The 16,412-nt window shown below is 41.0% G+C and overlaps 1 protein-coding gene across 1 annotated transcript in view; it reads right to left on the bottom strand.

Moving 5' to 3' along the window:
• LOC120063702 (glypican-6-like) overlaps window positions 1–15,654 on the bottom strand; it is a 180,174-nt gene extending 164,520 nt beyond the window's left edge. The window contains exon 1 of the mRNA XM_039013997.1: window positions 15,501–15,654. Within this exon, the coding sequence (XP_038869925.1) occupies window positions 15,501–15,654 (154 nt within the window). The remainder of the gene's footprint in view (window positions 1–15,500) is intronic.
• Window positions 15,655–16,412: the final 758 nt, after the last annotated feature.

The raw sequence follows: 16,412 nt of genomic DNA, 5'->3' as shown, positions 1-16,412 counted from the left end.
GCACAGCTGAAAACTGTTGTCCTGATTAAAGAAGCAATAAAACTGTCCTTGTTTAGACTAGTTGAGTATCTGGAGCATCAGCATTTGTGGCTTCGATTACAGGCTCAAAATGGCCAGAAACAAAGACCTTTCTTCTGAAACTTGTCAGTCTATTCTTGTTCTGAGAAATGAAGGCTATTCCATGCGAGAAATTGCCAAGAAACTGAAGCTCTCGTACAACGCTGTATACTACTCCCTTCACAGATCAGCTGAAACTGGCTCTAACCAGAATAGAAAGAGGAGTGGGAGGCCCCGGTGCACAACTGAGCAAGCGGACAAGTACAATATATCTCAAAAGTTACCTGTAAGCTTTGTCCAAACATTTCAAACTACTTTTGTAATACAACTTTAGGTATTTTTTTACGTGAATAATCGAAAAAATTGAAGACAGGATGATCTGTGTTCAATACCGGAGGAAAACAATGTGTAGCATGCTTTCTGGTCATGCGCCTCTAACAAACAGTACACTTCACTGGAGCCTCATTCTGAACATGGCTACTTCTTCATTCTCAAAGGAAAAACCTCAACCAATTTCTAAAGACTGTTGACATCCAGTGGAAGCGATAGGAACTACAGGAAGGTCCTTTAGAAATCTGGATTCCCAATGAAAGCCCATTGAAAAGAGAGTGACCTCAAAAAAAAGAAAATCTGAATGGTTTGTCCTCGAGGTTTTGCCTGCCAAAGAAGTTCTGTTATAGTCACAGACATGACTCAAACAGTTTTAGAAACTTCAGAGTGTTTTCTCTCCAATACTAATAATAATATGCATATATTAGCATCTGGGACTGAGTAGGAGGCAGTTTACTCTGGGCACGCTTTTCATCCAAACGTGAAAATGCTGCCCCCTATCCTAGAGAAGTTAAGTAGGCAAGTCAGTTAAGAACAAATTCTTATTTACAATGACAGCCTAGGAATAGTGGGTTAACTGCCTTTTTCAGGGGCAGAACGACAGATTTTTACCTTGTCAGCTCGGGAATTCGATCTAGCAACCTTTCGGTTACTGACACAACGCTCTAACCACCAAGCTATCATACTCGAATTCCACTAATTTCAAAACTCGGTTCTCCAGAAAGTGGAGAGCATACACTGAACATTAGTTAGTTTACATGTTTCTTTACAGTAAAGTGTATTGTTAAAACAAAAGTTACAGCGCAAAAAAACACAAAACAGCAGAATTGGTCAGCAGCCCGTAAAAATGGCAGCTATCCATTGCAGTGCCATTAATATAAAATATAAAAAATGTTCTCACAATATTTTACATTCACAACCTACACTGACCTATTTCAATTGACTTACAAAAACATTAGGACCACCACCACTACAGAACAAGTTACTCTACCTTTTCACCAGAACTGGGACTAGACAGATTTGGGAATTAAAGGTGTTTAAGTTCCATTTCCAGAAAGGGTGGGCCAAACAGTAAAAGTATGGGTTGCGAAAGTATTCACCCCCCTTGGCATTTTTCCTATTTTGTTGCCTTACAACCTGGAATTTGATTTACACAACATGCCTACCACTTTGAAGATGAAAAATATGTTTTATTGTGTAACAAACAAGAAATAAGACAAAAAAACAGAAAACTTGAGCATGCATAACTATTCACCCCCCTAAGTCAATACTTTGTAGAGCAACCTTTTGCAGCAATTACAGCTGCAAGTCTCTTGGGGTATGTCTCTATAAGCTTGGCACATCTAGCCACTGGGATTTTTGCCCATTCTTCAAGGCAAAACTGCTCCAGCTCCTTCAAGTTGGATGGGTTCTGCTGGTTTACAGCAATCTTTAAATCATACCACAGATTCTCAATTGGATTGAGGTCTGGGCTTTGACTAGGCCATCCCAAGACATTTTAATGTTTCCCCTTAAACCACTTGAGTGTTGCTTTAGCAGTATGCTTAGGGTCATTGTCCTGCTGGAAGGTGAACCTCTGCCCCAGTCTCAAATCTCCGGAAGACAAAAAGGTTTCCCTCAAGATGTTCCCTGTATTTAGTGCCATCCATCATTCCTTCAACTCTGACCAGTTTTCCAGTCCCTGCCGATGAAAAACATCCCCACAGCATGATGCCGCCACCACCATGTTTCACTGTTGGGATGGTATTCTCAGGGTGATGGGAGGTGTTGGGTTTGCGCCAGACATAGCGTTTTACTTGATGGCCAAAAAGCTAAATTTTAGTCTCATCTGACCAGAGTACCTTCTTCCATATGTTTGGTGAGTCTTCCACATGCCTTTTGTGTTTGTTTATTTTTTTCTTTAAACAATGGCTTTTCTCTGGCCACTCTTCCATAAAGCCCAGCTCTGTGGAGTGTACGGCTTAAAGTGGTCCTATGGACAGACACTCCAATCTACACTGTGGAGCTTTGCAGCTCCTTCAGGATTATCTTTGGTCTATTTGTTGCCTCTGATTAATGCTCTCCTTGCCTGGTCCGTGAGTTTTGGTGGGCGGCTCTCTTGGCAGGTTTGTTGGGGTGCCATATTCTTTCCATTCTTTAATAATGGATTTAAATGGTGCTCCGTGGGATGTTCAAAGTTTCTGATATTTTTTTATAACCCAACCCGATCTGTACTTCTCCACAACTTTGTCCCTGGCCTGTTTGGAGAGCTCCTTGGTCTTCATGGTGACGCTTGCTTGGTGGTGCCCCTTGCTTAGTGGTGTTGCAGACTCTGGGGCCTTTCAGAACAGGTGTATATATACTGAGATCATGTGACAGATCATGTGACACTTACATTGCACACAGGTGAACTTTATTTAACTAATTATGTGACTTCTGAATGTAATTGGTTGCACCAGATCTTATTTAGGGGTTTCATAGTAAAGGGGGTGAAAACATATGCACGCACCACTTCTCCGTTTTTTTTTTTTTTTTTTTAAACAAGTAAAAAAATATATTTCACTTCACCAATTTGGATTATTTTGTCCGTTACTTGAAATCCAAATAAAAATCAATTTAAATTACAGGTTGTAATGCAACAAATTAGGAAAAATGCGAAGGGGATGAGTACTTTTGCAAGGCACTGTACCTCTTATGGATATCTACCCACTCATTCCACCCTCTTACTAAGATTCATTCCATGGCTAAAGAGTTATGACTGAGTTATAGCCAGCATTGATCCTGATCAGAGGAGAGCTCTGTGCCGTCTTTGGGACACTCCTGAGGTAACTAGCCACTGTGCTTAAAGGGAGGCCTGAGTTTAATACTCCTGAGTGGTGCAGCGGTCTAAGGCACTGCATCTCAGTGCTTGAGGCGTCACTACAGACACCCGGGTTCGAATCCAGGCTGTATCACAACCGGCCATGATTGGGAGTCCCATAGGGCGGCACACAATTGGCCCAGCGTCGTCCATGTTTGGCCTGTGTAGGCCGTCATTGTAAATAAAATGTGTTCTTAACTGACTTGCCTAGTTAAATAGGTTAATAGGTTAAGGTTAAATAAATAAATAAAAATGACAACAAAAAAATACAGCATGCATGTTGGTACAAATGCCAAGTTAGAAAAACAATTTTTTCCTGTGGCACAATATTTATGAGTGAGACAGTAAAGGTATTATGGTAAAACCAGCAAGAACAAGAGAGATTTACCACCCATTAATGTCAGAGAACTTTCCCCCTTATTTTAATATTCACACATTGCAGCAACTTCAAATGTGTCCTTGCGAATTATTAAGATGAGATATCACAATGTTCTAAATAAAGTGATTGAGGTTACGGAGAAGGAACTTGATCGTGCCTTTTTGAGTGTTAGCCCAATTCAATATGCAATGGGTGTTAAAAATATTAACATTTATGAAAAGTGAAAATTGCCTTCAGTGTTTTCCTCACTACCCGAGCATCATCCTTTTAACAATAACCCTTTTAACAATAACCCACAATAACCCAGTGTTATTTAGAATAGCAGATTCTAGCTAAGACTTACATCAATCAATATGGAATGACATTGTATTCCCCTAGCATACTAGACCATGCCAAGACTTCAGATGAGAGGGATGTCCAATGTTTTTTAGGTTGGCACAGCAAACCTTTCAAAACAAACATGAGGGAAAAAAATACACTTTTCATCACCAGGTGACATAGGTATGCAGCCAAATGCTTTTACTCTGCATAAATTCTCTTCATCTCCTCTGTGGTGCTGAAGGTTTCTCTCAAGAGCTCTTTTGCAAAACCTCTGACATGTTTCATATATTATACACTGAGTATACAAAACATGACAAAGACTGACCAGCGGAATCCAGGTAAAAGCTATGATCGCCACTTGTTAAATCCACTTCATTCAGTGTTAAATAATGATTTTTAAGCCTTGAGACAATTGAAACATGGATTATGTGCCATTCCGAGGTTGAATGGGTGCCTTTGAACAGGGTATGGTAGTAGGTGCCAGGCGCACCGGTTTGTGTCAAGAACTACAAGGCTGCTGGGGTTTTTCACGCTCAACAGTTTCCCGTGTGTATCAACAAATGGTCCACATTTCGACACCATGCCCCGACGAATTGAGGCTGTCCTGAGGGCAAAAAGGGAGGGGTGCAACTCAATATTAGGAAGGTGTTCCTAATGTTTGGTATACACAGTGTATGTTCTTATATGAATATTGTCCTCAGAGAAAGGTAAAAGCAGCACGATAGGCCTACACATGACAGTGTCACAGTGTACCTTCAACACAATGAAATGGTGGTCTGCGTCCTCAGGAGTCCTCAGGAGTCAAATATGATGGCATATCAAAATGTTAATATCTAAACCAATGTCACAATGATGAAATGCCATTGTCAATGCATTTCAAAATGTGCCACAAACTCGCAACTCTGTCATTGTAGGGGTGTGTGGCAAGAATAATTGATTTGTGAGCGAATTCATTCTCATTAGAATAAGATGTTTCATTGCAAGGGAAAGAAATCACCTAAGGGAATTCACACAAGCAAGAAAAACAGTTTAAAATTAAGCTGGTCCCTCTGCTACTGCACAGAAATGCTGTTTCAAAGACCATATTCATGTGCCTTATTCTCAGGTGTATTTGAAAAGGGCTTGTAGGTAAATGAGCTCTATAGCCAATATAACACACTTTCGGGATCTGTTGATTCTGCCATAATACAGAATATAGCCATTCAATGACATTTGAAATCTGGTCCATTCCATTTTTCTAAAGGCCCTCATGCTGCAGCTGAGGTGACTTGTACGTCATAGATTGCCCTGCTGTGGACTCCCTTAAAGTTCAAGGCTAAAGGTTCCACTGTCTAAAAAAAGACTTCCCAAAAGTATTGTGGAAGTCACTTCAAAGTAACACAACGGGTGTAGACTTTACTGTGAAATTCTTACAAGCCCTTGCCAACGATAGGGTTTAAAAAAATATTAAAATGAAAAAATTAAATGCACAAGAATGAAGCTATAAACAGGGAGTACCAGTACCTGATCAATATGCTGCTATATACAGGGAGTACCTGATCAATATGCTGCTATATACAGGGAGTACCTGATCAATATGCTGCTATATACAGGGAGTACCAGATCAATGTGCTGCTATATACAGGGAGTACCAGATCAATGTGGAGCTATATACAGGGAGTACCAGATCAATGTGGAGCTATATACAGGGAGTACCAGATCAATGTGCTGCTATATACAGGGAGTACCAGATCAATATGCTGCTATATACAGGGAGTACCAGATCAATGTGGAGCTATATACAGGGAGTACCTGATCAATATGCTGCTATATACAGGGAGTACCAGATCAATGTGGAGCTATATACAGGGAGTACCAGATCAATGTGGAGCTATATACAGGGAGTACCTGATCAATATGCTGCTATATACAGGGAGTACCAGTACCTGATCAATATGCTGCTATATACAGGGAGTACCAGTACCTGATCAATATGCTGCTATATACAGGGAGTACCAGATCAATATGCTGCTATATACAGGGAGTACCAGTACCTGATCAATATGCTGCTATATACAGGGAGTACCAGATCAATATGCTGCTATATACAGGGAGTACCAGATCAATGTGGAGCTATATACAGGGAGTACCAGATCAATATGCTGCTATATACAGGGAGTACCTGATCAATGTGGAGCTATATACAGGGAGTACCAGATCAATGTGGAGCTATATACAGGGAGTACCTGATCAATATGCTGCTATATACAGGGAGTACCAGATCAATGTGCTGCTATATACAGGGAGTACCAGATCAATGTGGAGCTATATACAGGGAGTACCAGATCAATGTGGAGCTATATACAGGGAGTACCAGATCAATGTGGAGCTATATACAGGGAGTACCAGATCAATATGCTGCTATATACAGGGAGTACCAGATCAATGTGGAGCTATATACAGGGAGTACCAGATCAATATGCTGCTATATACAGGGAGTACCAGATCAATGTGGAGCTATATACAGGGAGTACCAGATCAATGTGGAGCTATATACAGGGAGTACCTGATCAATATGCTGCTATATACAGGGAGTACCAGATCAATGAGGAGCTATATACAGGGAGTACCTGATCAATATGCTGCTATATACAGGGAGTACCAGTACCAGATCAATGTGGAGCTATATACAGGAAATACCAGTACCAGATCAATGTGCTGCTATATACAGGGAGTACCAGTACCTGATCAATATGCTGCTATATACAGGGAGTACCTGATCAATATGCTGCTATATACAGGGAGTACCAGATCAATGTGGAGCTATATACAGGGAGTACCAGATCAATGTGGAGCTATATACAGGGAGTACCAGATCAATGTGGAGCTATATACAGGGAGTACCAGATCAATGTGGAGCTATATACAGGGAGTACCTGATCAATATGCTGCTATATACAGGGAGTACCAGATCAATGTGCTGCTATATACAGGGAGTACCAGATCAATGTGGAGCTATATACAGGGAGTACCTGATCAATATGCTGCTATATACAGGGAGTACCAGTACCAGATCAATGTGGAGCTATATACAGGAAATACCAGTACCAGATCAATGTGCTGCTATATACAGGGAGTACCAGTACCTGATCAATATGCTGCTATATACAGGGAGTACCTGATCAATGTGGAGCTATATACAGGGAGTACCTGATCAATATGCTGCTATATACAGGGAGTACCAGATCAATGTGCTGCTATATACAGGGAGTACCAGATCAATGTGGAGCTATATACAGGGAGTACCAGATCAATGTGGAGCTATATACAGGGAGTACCAGATCAATGTGGAGCTATATACAGGAAATACCAGTACCAGATCAATGTGGAGCTATATACAGGAAATACCAGTACCAGATCAATGTGCTGCTATATACAGGAAATACCAGTACCAGATCAATGTGCTGCTATATACAGGGAGTACCAGTACCTGATCAATATGCTGCTATATACAGGGAGTACCTGATCAATATGCTGCTATATACAGGGAGTACCAGATCAATGTGGAGCTATATACAGGGAGTACCAGATCAATGTGGAGCTATATACAGGGAGTACCAGATCAATGTGGAGCTATATACAGGGAGTACCAGATCAATGTGGAGCTATATACAGGGAGTACCAGATCAATATGCTGCTATATACAGGGAGTACCAGATCAATGTGCTGCTATATACAGGGAGTACCAGATCAATGTGGAGCTATATACAGGGAGTACCAGATCAATGTGGAGCTATATACAGGGAGTACCAGATCAATGTGGAGCTATATACAGGGAGTACCAGATCAATGTGGAGCTATATACAGGGAGTACCAGATCAATGTGGAGCTATATACAGGGTGTACCAGATCAATGTGCTGCTATATACAGGAAATACCAGTACCAGATCAATGTGCTGCTATATACAGGAAATACCAGTACCAGATCAATGTGTTGCTATATACAGGGAGTACCAGTACCAGATCAATGTGGAGCTATATACAGGAAATACCAGTACCAGATCAATGTGCAGGGGTACAAGGTATTTGAGGTAGATATGAGATGGATAATAATAATAAGAGTAAAATAAAGATGATTAAATGTTGGATCTGGAACCAATACCATAAATCTGACTGGGATAGCACCTCATTGGATAAGAATGTCTATGATGATACCAGAATAGCTACCTTCAACAATGATACACACGACTAGATGGCATACACTGGAAATGGTAAACCTATAGAGGATCCACTGTACATTACAGTATGGAATGACAAGCTATGCATAATCAGCATACGTACAACCATGTCTGGCTTTGATATTTATTGGGGACTACAGTATGTAATAAAAGGAGTGGTGCAGGAATGGAAACACGGCTGAGGACATTTGATATTCATGGGCAGCGGGCCTAGAAGTGTGACTCTTCTGCATCAACTTGCTAACTGGAGCATGGCTAAGGACTTACAGCCAGGTAGCAGCTGGTGGCTGAGACTAGACACTAGGAAGGCCCTAAGGCCTGTACTGATCATTACCTTTCACTACTCATTTACAGCTTACTACCGTACCGCAGCTCTGCAGCTCTGGTCTTCATTAGTGCCCTGTTACTCTTCTGGTATACCTCCACTCTGTAGCCAAGTGGACTGAGCGGAGCGCTCAATACCTCCCCCATGGCCGCTTACGCAACACACAACCTCGTTGGCCCCTGCCCAGGAGCGGTGAAAAGGCAAAGCCCTCCTACAGGAACACATGTATAGTCTGTTGTCAACAGGACTGACATGACAGACATGGGGCTAAAGATAGATTCCAACGGTGGCGGCTAGGTATTCAAAGGGGCTTTGTTTTTTGATGGCTCACTGTTGACAGGCTGAGGAGGAATAGGGAGATATAACGTATGTATGACTGAACATTGTTGCTGAAGACACGGGCCAGGTCTTTTTTGTTAATCCAAGAAGATCCACTGATTCACCGGAGGTGTATGTAAGTGATCAGTACTCCCAGAGTTGTTTGAAAAGTTAAAGAGTTGACTAAACGTTACACACATTTTCACTGCTGTGGGCTAAGGTGACTATACATGAGTTTAAATTTCCTAAAATAGTGCTCTTTCACATAGGTTTCATATCACTCCAATCAAATAATCTTCAACAAGATCCCCAACCAAAACCATATATTCATATCAGATTATATTAACATGACAAAGCAATAGAATAACTTATTCTCCATAGCTTCTGGTTCTATTTTAAGTGGATAGCTCTGACAGATTCTAAAAGACATGGATTCCATTCCGACAGTGAAAGTATATTCTTTCACACAACAAAGTAATGATGACTTGCGTTTTAAAACATTTGTTTACAATCTCACGAGAATCACTGGTAATTCTTGTAAATATGTATGCTATATATACTTAATTAAACAGTGATGAGATTGTCAGACATGTATGATTTATTAATAATGTATCATTATTAGTGCCAAGGAGGATGCCCTGCCTGTGACAATGTGTTAAATCAAATCATATTAGTCACATGCTCCGAATACAACAGGTGTAGACCTTACAGTGAAATGCTTACTTACAAGCCCCTAACCAACAATGCAGTTTCAAAAAATACAGATAAGAATAAGAGATAAAAGTAACAAACATTTAAAGAGCAGCAGTGAAAAAACAATAGCGAGACTATATACAGTGGGGTACCGATACAGAGTCAGTGTGTTATCTTCTCTGAGATTACATGAGAGAGCTGACAAGTCTAACTTAAATAATAATGAAAATAATTTAGCAAACCCCTCACACTATTGGTCGAGACCTTCAAGTTCAAACAGGGACAAGGACAAATATATATATATTGTTTTATATAAATGGAGAGACTTACTTTTGACTATTATCCATAACCAATGACTATTAAGGGATCTATTATGGTGTGTATTCCTTATTAAGACTCATTTAAAATCAACAAGTGTGCAGAGAGCCTTAAACAAAGAAAAGATGCTTAAGAAAAATGGCAACACTCGAAACTTGTGCTAAAAATCAACTACAGGGGTGTAGTGGTACAGAAATGAGCCTTTCATCTTCCAAGCTCCGTATCTAAAGATATCTCCTTTATAGTGTGAAGTATAATGACACTATACCGTATCTAAAATTGTACTGTTGGGAATATGATCAAAAACAGTGGCAAGTGTGAACAAACAGTGAGCTATACAGCCTAGTGGTTAGAGCGGTGGGCCAGTAACCGAAAGGTTGCTTAGATCGAATCCCCGAGCTGACAAGGTAAAGATCTGTCGTTCTGCCCCTGAACAAGGCAGTTAACCCACTGTTCCTAGGCTGTCATTGTAAATAAGAATTTGTTCTTAACTGACTTGCCTAGTTCAATAAATAAAAAATATCAACAAGAACCAGAGAATGAACAATGAAAAATAGATTGAGTATGCAGCAGTAAGATACATGCTCTTACTGTTCATTTTTTATTGTTTATTTGACTTTTGTTAATTATCCATTTTCACTTGCTTTGGCAATGTAAACATACGTTTCCCATGCCAATGAAGCCCTTAAATTGAATTTAATTGAAATGCTCAATTACACATTTGTATCCAATATAAAAGAACTAAAGACAAAAGTGGAGGAGAAAACAGTGTCCCCTTGACAACTTAATTTCTTGACAAAAGATACTGGCACCAGCGTCTACGCTGCAGGAGCTTGTTGATATGCTTTGAGCGACTGCCCTGTTATTCTGTTATTCTCCCTACGAGGATGAAACAGCAGCAGACAGACCAGAGTCGTTCCTCCTGATCCAAGAGAGAAACCCCGTCATGCAGCCCATTTTAGTATTCATGAGCATGATTATTGGCATGGAGATAGAAGAGGCATTTGAGAAATCCACTTTGGAGAAAAAGACTGTTTGGGTCCTTGGCTTTCCTGATGATACATGATTAAATCTACAGACCCCAACACCTCTACCGCCAACACTGCTATTTACAACACTTTCAATCACTGCCAATCCCAACAGTCCAATCAAGAACAATTCCATCACCATCCTTTTTATGAGTTGGCCATTGAAATGCAGAGGGTTACCACCACCACACCATCACGTGTGATCCTTGATCCATCACCTCAACTGTGTGTTTAGTGGGGGGGACATAATAATCTGATAATGCAGCATAGTAATACGGATGAATCATGCCAGAGACCAGCACATTCACTTGGCTGTTCTTTCTGCTGGCCTGGCTCTCCCATTTAGCTATTTTCAATCCATTCCACACATTACACGGCTCAGCAGAGATCATTTGGCTGCTTGTATATGCAGCCATGGACCACATCAAATATCAGCACCGTTATTTCTGTCCCATTCCACTGCTGGGAACAGGAAGGCTGAGCAGGACGTGAAATGATAGGGTGGAGCTGGGACAGCTTGAGAAGCTCCACAGACACAGTTTGGACGTGTGTGTGTGTATGTGTATGTGTGTGTGTGTGTGTGTGTGTGTGTGTGTGTGTGTGTGTGTGTGTGTGTGTGTGTGTGTGTGTGTGTGTGTGTGTGTGTGTGTGTGTGTGTGTGTGTGTGTATGTGTGTGTGTATGTATGTGTGTGTGTATGTGTGTGTGTGTGTATGTGTGTGTGTGTGTGTGTTTATGTGTGTATGTGTGTGTGTGTGTGTATGTATGTGTGTGTGTGTGTGTGTGTCTGTGTGTGTGTGTGTGTGTGTGCGTGTGTGCGTGTGTGCGTGTGTGCGTGTGTGCGTGTCTGTGTTCCTAATAACACACATCTACCAGGAAGGGTCTAGCAGTCTGTCTGACTCATCTTCCAAGTCACCCTGTCGTCGCGTCTCGTCTCGGGCATTGGGTAATTCATTGGGTCAGTGAATGGAACCTGAGACAGATCTGTCACAAGCCTGCGTGCAGGGCTAGTCTTTCACCAGGGCAGTGATGGGCTTGGATTAAGGAGGTATATAGAGAAACTCACTGACCGATTTATATATTTTTTTAATACAGAGTCAATAACCTGTAGAGGAGAGCTGGAGGAGCACCAGACAATTTTAGCTGCGCTGACAGTCCAATGACTAAGGACATAAAGTGCACTGTGCAGCCGGTCCACTTTCCCAGTCACTCTTAGTTTTTAAGCCTTCACCACTGTACTTCCTGTCAACTTGGACCAGGGCCTATTGAAAATGCACAGGCCAAGGCCCACGGTATTACCGTTCCAACCGGGCCTGCAGGCTTTGACACATAGCAGCACTTCTGTCAATAACACCGACACCCCTGCTGACATTCTACATGACCTGACTGATTCTGACCACACACTCTGGTCAGAACCTGGCTGATTCTGACCACACACTCTGGTCAGAACCTGGCTGATTCTGACCACACACTCTGGTCAGAACCTGGCTGCTCCAACTGAGTCCCACAAACTCATTCAATATAAACCACTGGTCTGAAACAATAGGAGTGGAATAGCATGCTAACTGTAGATTAGACTCTTGAAAGTAGCTTTGAACAAGCCTAATCACTTTCAATAATCCTAAATTATCATTCACAACTTGTTTACCTTGACATTGTTAATGCTAATAACCTGTAAATTCATGTTTTCACAAGAAGTTGTGCAAAATTTAAAAAAAATATATTAATGAATTATCTGGTAAAATTAAGGAATTACAATCAAATGAAGCTATATTTAAACCACTAATGAATTATAACTAGACGTGAGATACAAATAAACGGGGTTGAGACAGTGCCACGGACATCTTTCATTCACTCCAAAAGCTGAGCACAATATTCAGGCACTAAAGTCAGTCAACTGAGCTCAATTAGCCTATACCGAATAAATATCACATATGTTTGCATATGTGGTGCTCACCACTGAAAAAGAGTAGAACCATGTACAATATGAAGCCAAAGGGATTTTGTAAGGACATGAGGGGAATTCCGGTGCCTTCAATATAATTTTATGATGTACAATATCGTCAGTCTCTGAGGTGTCAGACATCAACCTATCTCTCTTTGACCATAACTAGAAGTTGACGGCCCTCCTCTTGGGGACATGGGCAAAAGCAACAGACCTCAACTCAACTGATTATGCAGTGAAGAGCTTTGGACAGGATTCAATCACAAAGTAAAACGATACACAGAGCTTCCTGCTCTATACCACGGTCAGAATTCACATTAAATATTTGAAGGATTGGCTTCACACCAATAGGCTAGCGAATGAAAATATCAACCTGATTATACAATATAGAGACTTGGGTTTTTTTTCCATCTCAATTGTACATTGAATCAAAACTATAAACACTCCTAGAAAAAACGGTGCTATCTAGAACCCAAAAGGGTTCTTCAGCTGTCCCTATGGGAGAACCCTTTGAAGAACCCTTTTGGGTTGCAGGTAGAACCCTTTCCACAGAGGGTTCTACATGGAACCCAAAAAGGTTCTACCTGAAACCAAAAAGGATTACGCCTAGAACCAAAAAGAGTTCTCCTATGGGGACAGCCAAAGAACCCTTTTGGAAACCGTTTTTCTAAAGGCATGCTCAGCTCTGTATGATCTATTGACTGGCATGCCGGTTGTACAAGGATATTAGATGAGACACCATTTTCACCAGTGGCAGTGACACAGAGATGTTTACATCACTATTATTAATATATAAAGGATATGTACACAATTGTGTCGGCTAAACAGACAATATGCACAGTGCACAAATCTGAAATATGCACTCTCTCAGACTTTCAGCAATCAATTTGCTGAGGTGTTGACATTGCATTAAATCAGTCATTGCCATTCCTGAAGACAAATGGGGTCAACACCCATGTGGATGTGATCACAGTGCTTCCATACAGCTGCATCGCTCAGAGATGACAGACTGAGCTTTTCATTCATTTGGAGATTAGACGTCCACGACAGGAGCGTGCCTACATCTGAGCGATTCAAATCAGGTAGATCTTCAAGCCCGTCTATGAACAGGTGTGCTTGTTATCAAATACACAACCTTTCACCGGTGCCAGATTTCTGTCCAACTACAGAATTATGGGATCATGACATCATGATATTAATGGTCTGGGCGGGCAAAGTTTATACTCATATGGGAAGGGAAAGAGGAAACAACTATTTGATCCACTTCATGCATGCAATCGATCATCATTACCTGAACAAAATAATTAAAATGTTCCTTATGGCAACTCTCCTTGTGCAAATCTACCCTTGTGAATGCTGGAGCAGAACACTGAAGCAATAATGTAGGTTCTGACTGAGCCAGTCACAGTTTCAGTTGGGTGGGTCTGAAAAATTCAAGCCTCCATGGCCTGAAATAGGGAAAGTCCATATAAATATTTCTGAAGACCAGCAGGCTCCCATTATGTATTTACATTACATATAACAAGAACCATCATACTAGCATTACCCTGTGGTTGACACACATGTGAAGGAGAATGGATATTGGTTGGATAATTGAATTGCACAGATGTTTCCAATGACTTGAGGTAGCATTACATGACGGCGTCATTGTCACGTTATTAACAAGACAGAACTCAATCCAGTGAATGCATGGCTGATGATTGTGAATTATTTCGACACACAAAGAAGACAGAGACCTCTACTGGACACACCAGCACATCTAACGCCAGCAGCTTCATTCTGCTCCTTCATTTACATATTATTCAGAATGTTAGATAAACAAAGAAATAGACTTTATTCAGTCAACTATTAAAATGACATTATGTCCAGGACTACTTGTATTATATTTTAATGTAGGCTAGTGGATATATTTAGGATTAACTTTGAAACAATGAACGAAAGTATCACGAATGGGAACGTTATATACTGGGCTACTATGACATATCTGCATTAGGCTACTTTGATAAGGAATTAATCGAGAGTTTTAAGTTGCTAGAGTTTTATTTCTAAGGGGTTTGTATTGTAGGCTGGGGCTCCTGAGTGGTGCAGCGGTCTAAGGCACTGCATCTCAGTGCTTGAGGCGTCACTACAGACACTCTGGTTCGAATCCAGACTGTATCACAACTGGCCGTGATTGGGAGTCCCCCATAGGGCAGCACACAATTGGCCCAGTGTCGTCCGGGTTTGGCCGGTGTAGGCTGTCACTGTAAATAAGAATTTGTTCTTAACTGACTTGCCTAGTTAAATAAAGGTTCCATTAAACATATTGTACAATGTTAAAGTAACCTAGGTAGGCCTAAAGCGTGTTCAGGTATATTCTGGCTACCTTTATATCACACATACATTTCCTTCATAAAGCAAAATCAACCACAACTTCATGGATGAGAGGCGAGTATACCCTTCATTCAACAACAACAATACTTTCATATGGCTGTGCATTATCATAATAAACAACTATATATCCCTAAATAAGATTAATGTGTTTTGTAGCCTAAAGCCAAGGCGTCTGTTATCAAAATGTCCATTCACGCACTATAGTAGTCAGTGATGTAAATTAGAACATTACAGTTTTGCATAATACAGCATTAGATGTGTTCTTCTTATCCACATGATAACTATACCCACTTTACGACTGTGTTCAATACATCATTATATTGACAGGTAGCACTGACATTTTACATTCCTTTCTTACCTGACATTTCTTGCAGAGGAACATTTTCAAAGCTGAAGCCTTTTGCGATAGAAGCTTGTCTAACCTCACTGCAGTTATGCGCTTTAAAATCTGCTCCAGCGACAACGGACAGCGCCACAGATAAAGTCCATAGGACGGTCCGTATTCTCAACATCGTGCACTTCTGTGATTAATCCTTCTTTAATCCTCTGCAGATTCCCGTTTAGAGAGGAACTCCACTGCAGTGCATCCGGACGTAGTAGGTACTAACAACTCAACGTCTAATGGTTACCACTTTTCTAAAACTGTCTATCATAACATCTTTCTCAATCAAAATCTGTTTATTTTGCCAACGATGGTTGACGGTCCTGCGTTGACGCAAAAACAGAATGATGTTGTGAGTCCAGGTAAAACCACATGGATCCCACAGAGAGCGGGCTCTCAACGTGTTCACTCAACTTCACTCAGAGAAAGCGCCGTTGGGTGTTATACGTTACTGTAGAAAGTCAAAATGCTCAGAACTGGAGAGGAGGGAGACACCTATGATGCATTAGTAAATCAGAGAGGGTGGGAAAACACGGAGTGGAGTCAGTCTCGCCAGACTGTCAAACTAGATTTCACATGGATTGGATTGCTCCTGAATGGGTGATAAAAACCTACAATTTGTTTTACTGGCAGTTAAAGGGATGTACTGTTCTGGTTTAACAGCATTTAACAGCAATAACAACATTTCTTTCATATGTCTTTCTTTATATTACATTGCTTGACCAACTCAACAGCCAGTTGGTAAGCCTACCAAATAAAAATACCCCAGTAGTCCACAGCCTACTGTCCATGACAGTGGTTCTCTATGAGAGAACTCTCCATTTCAGAGCCTGTGTTGAACAATGGGGCTGTGCTTGAATGTGGAATCGACTGAATCAGGACAAGGTG

This window comes from Salvelinus namaycush, chromosome 19 (genome assembly GCF_016432855.1).
Source record: "Salvelinus namaycush isolate Seneca chromosome 19, SaNama_1.0, whole genome shotgun sequence".
Taxonomy (NCBI): Eukaryota; Metazoa; Chordata; class Actinopteri; order Salmoniformes; family Salmonidae; genus Salvelinus; species Salvelinus namaycush.
This window is presented reverse-complemented; position numbering and strand designations above follow the sequence as displayed.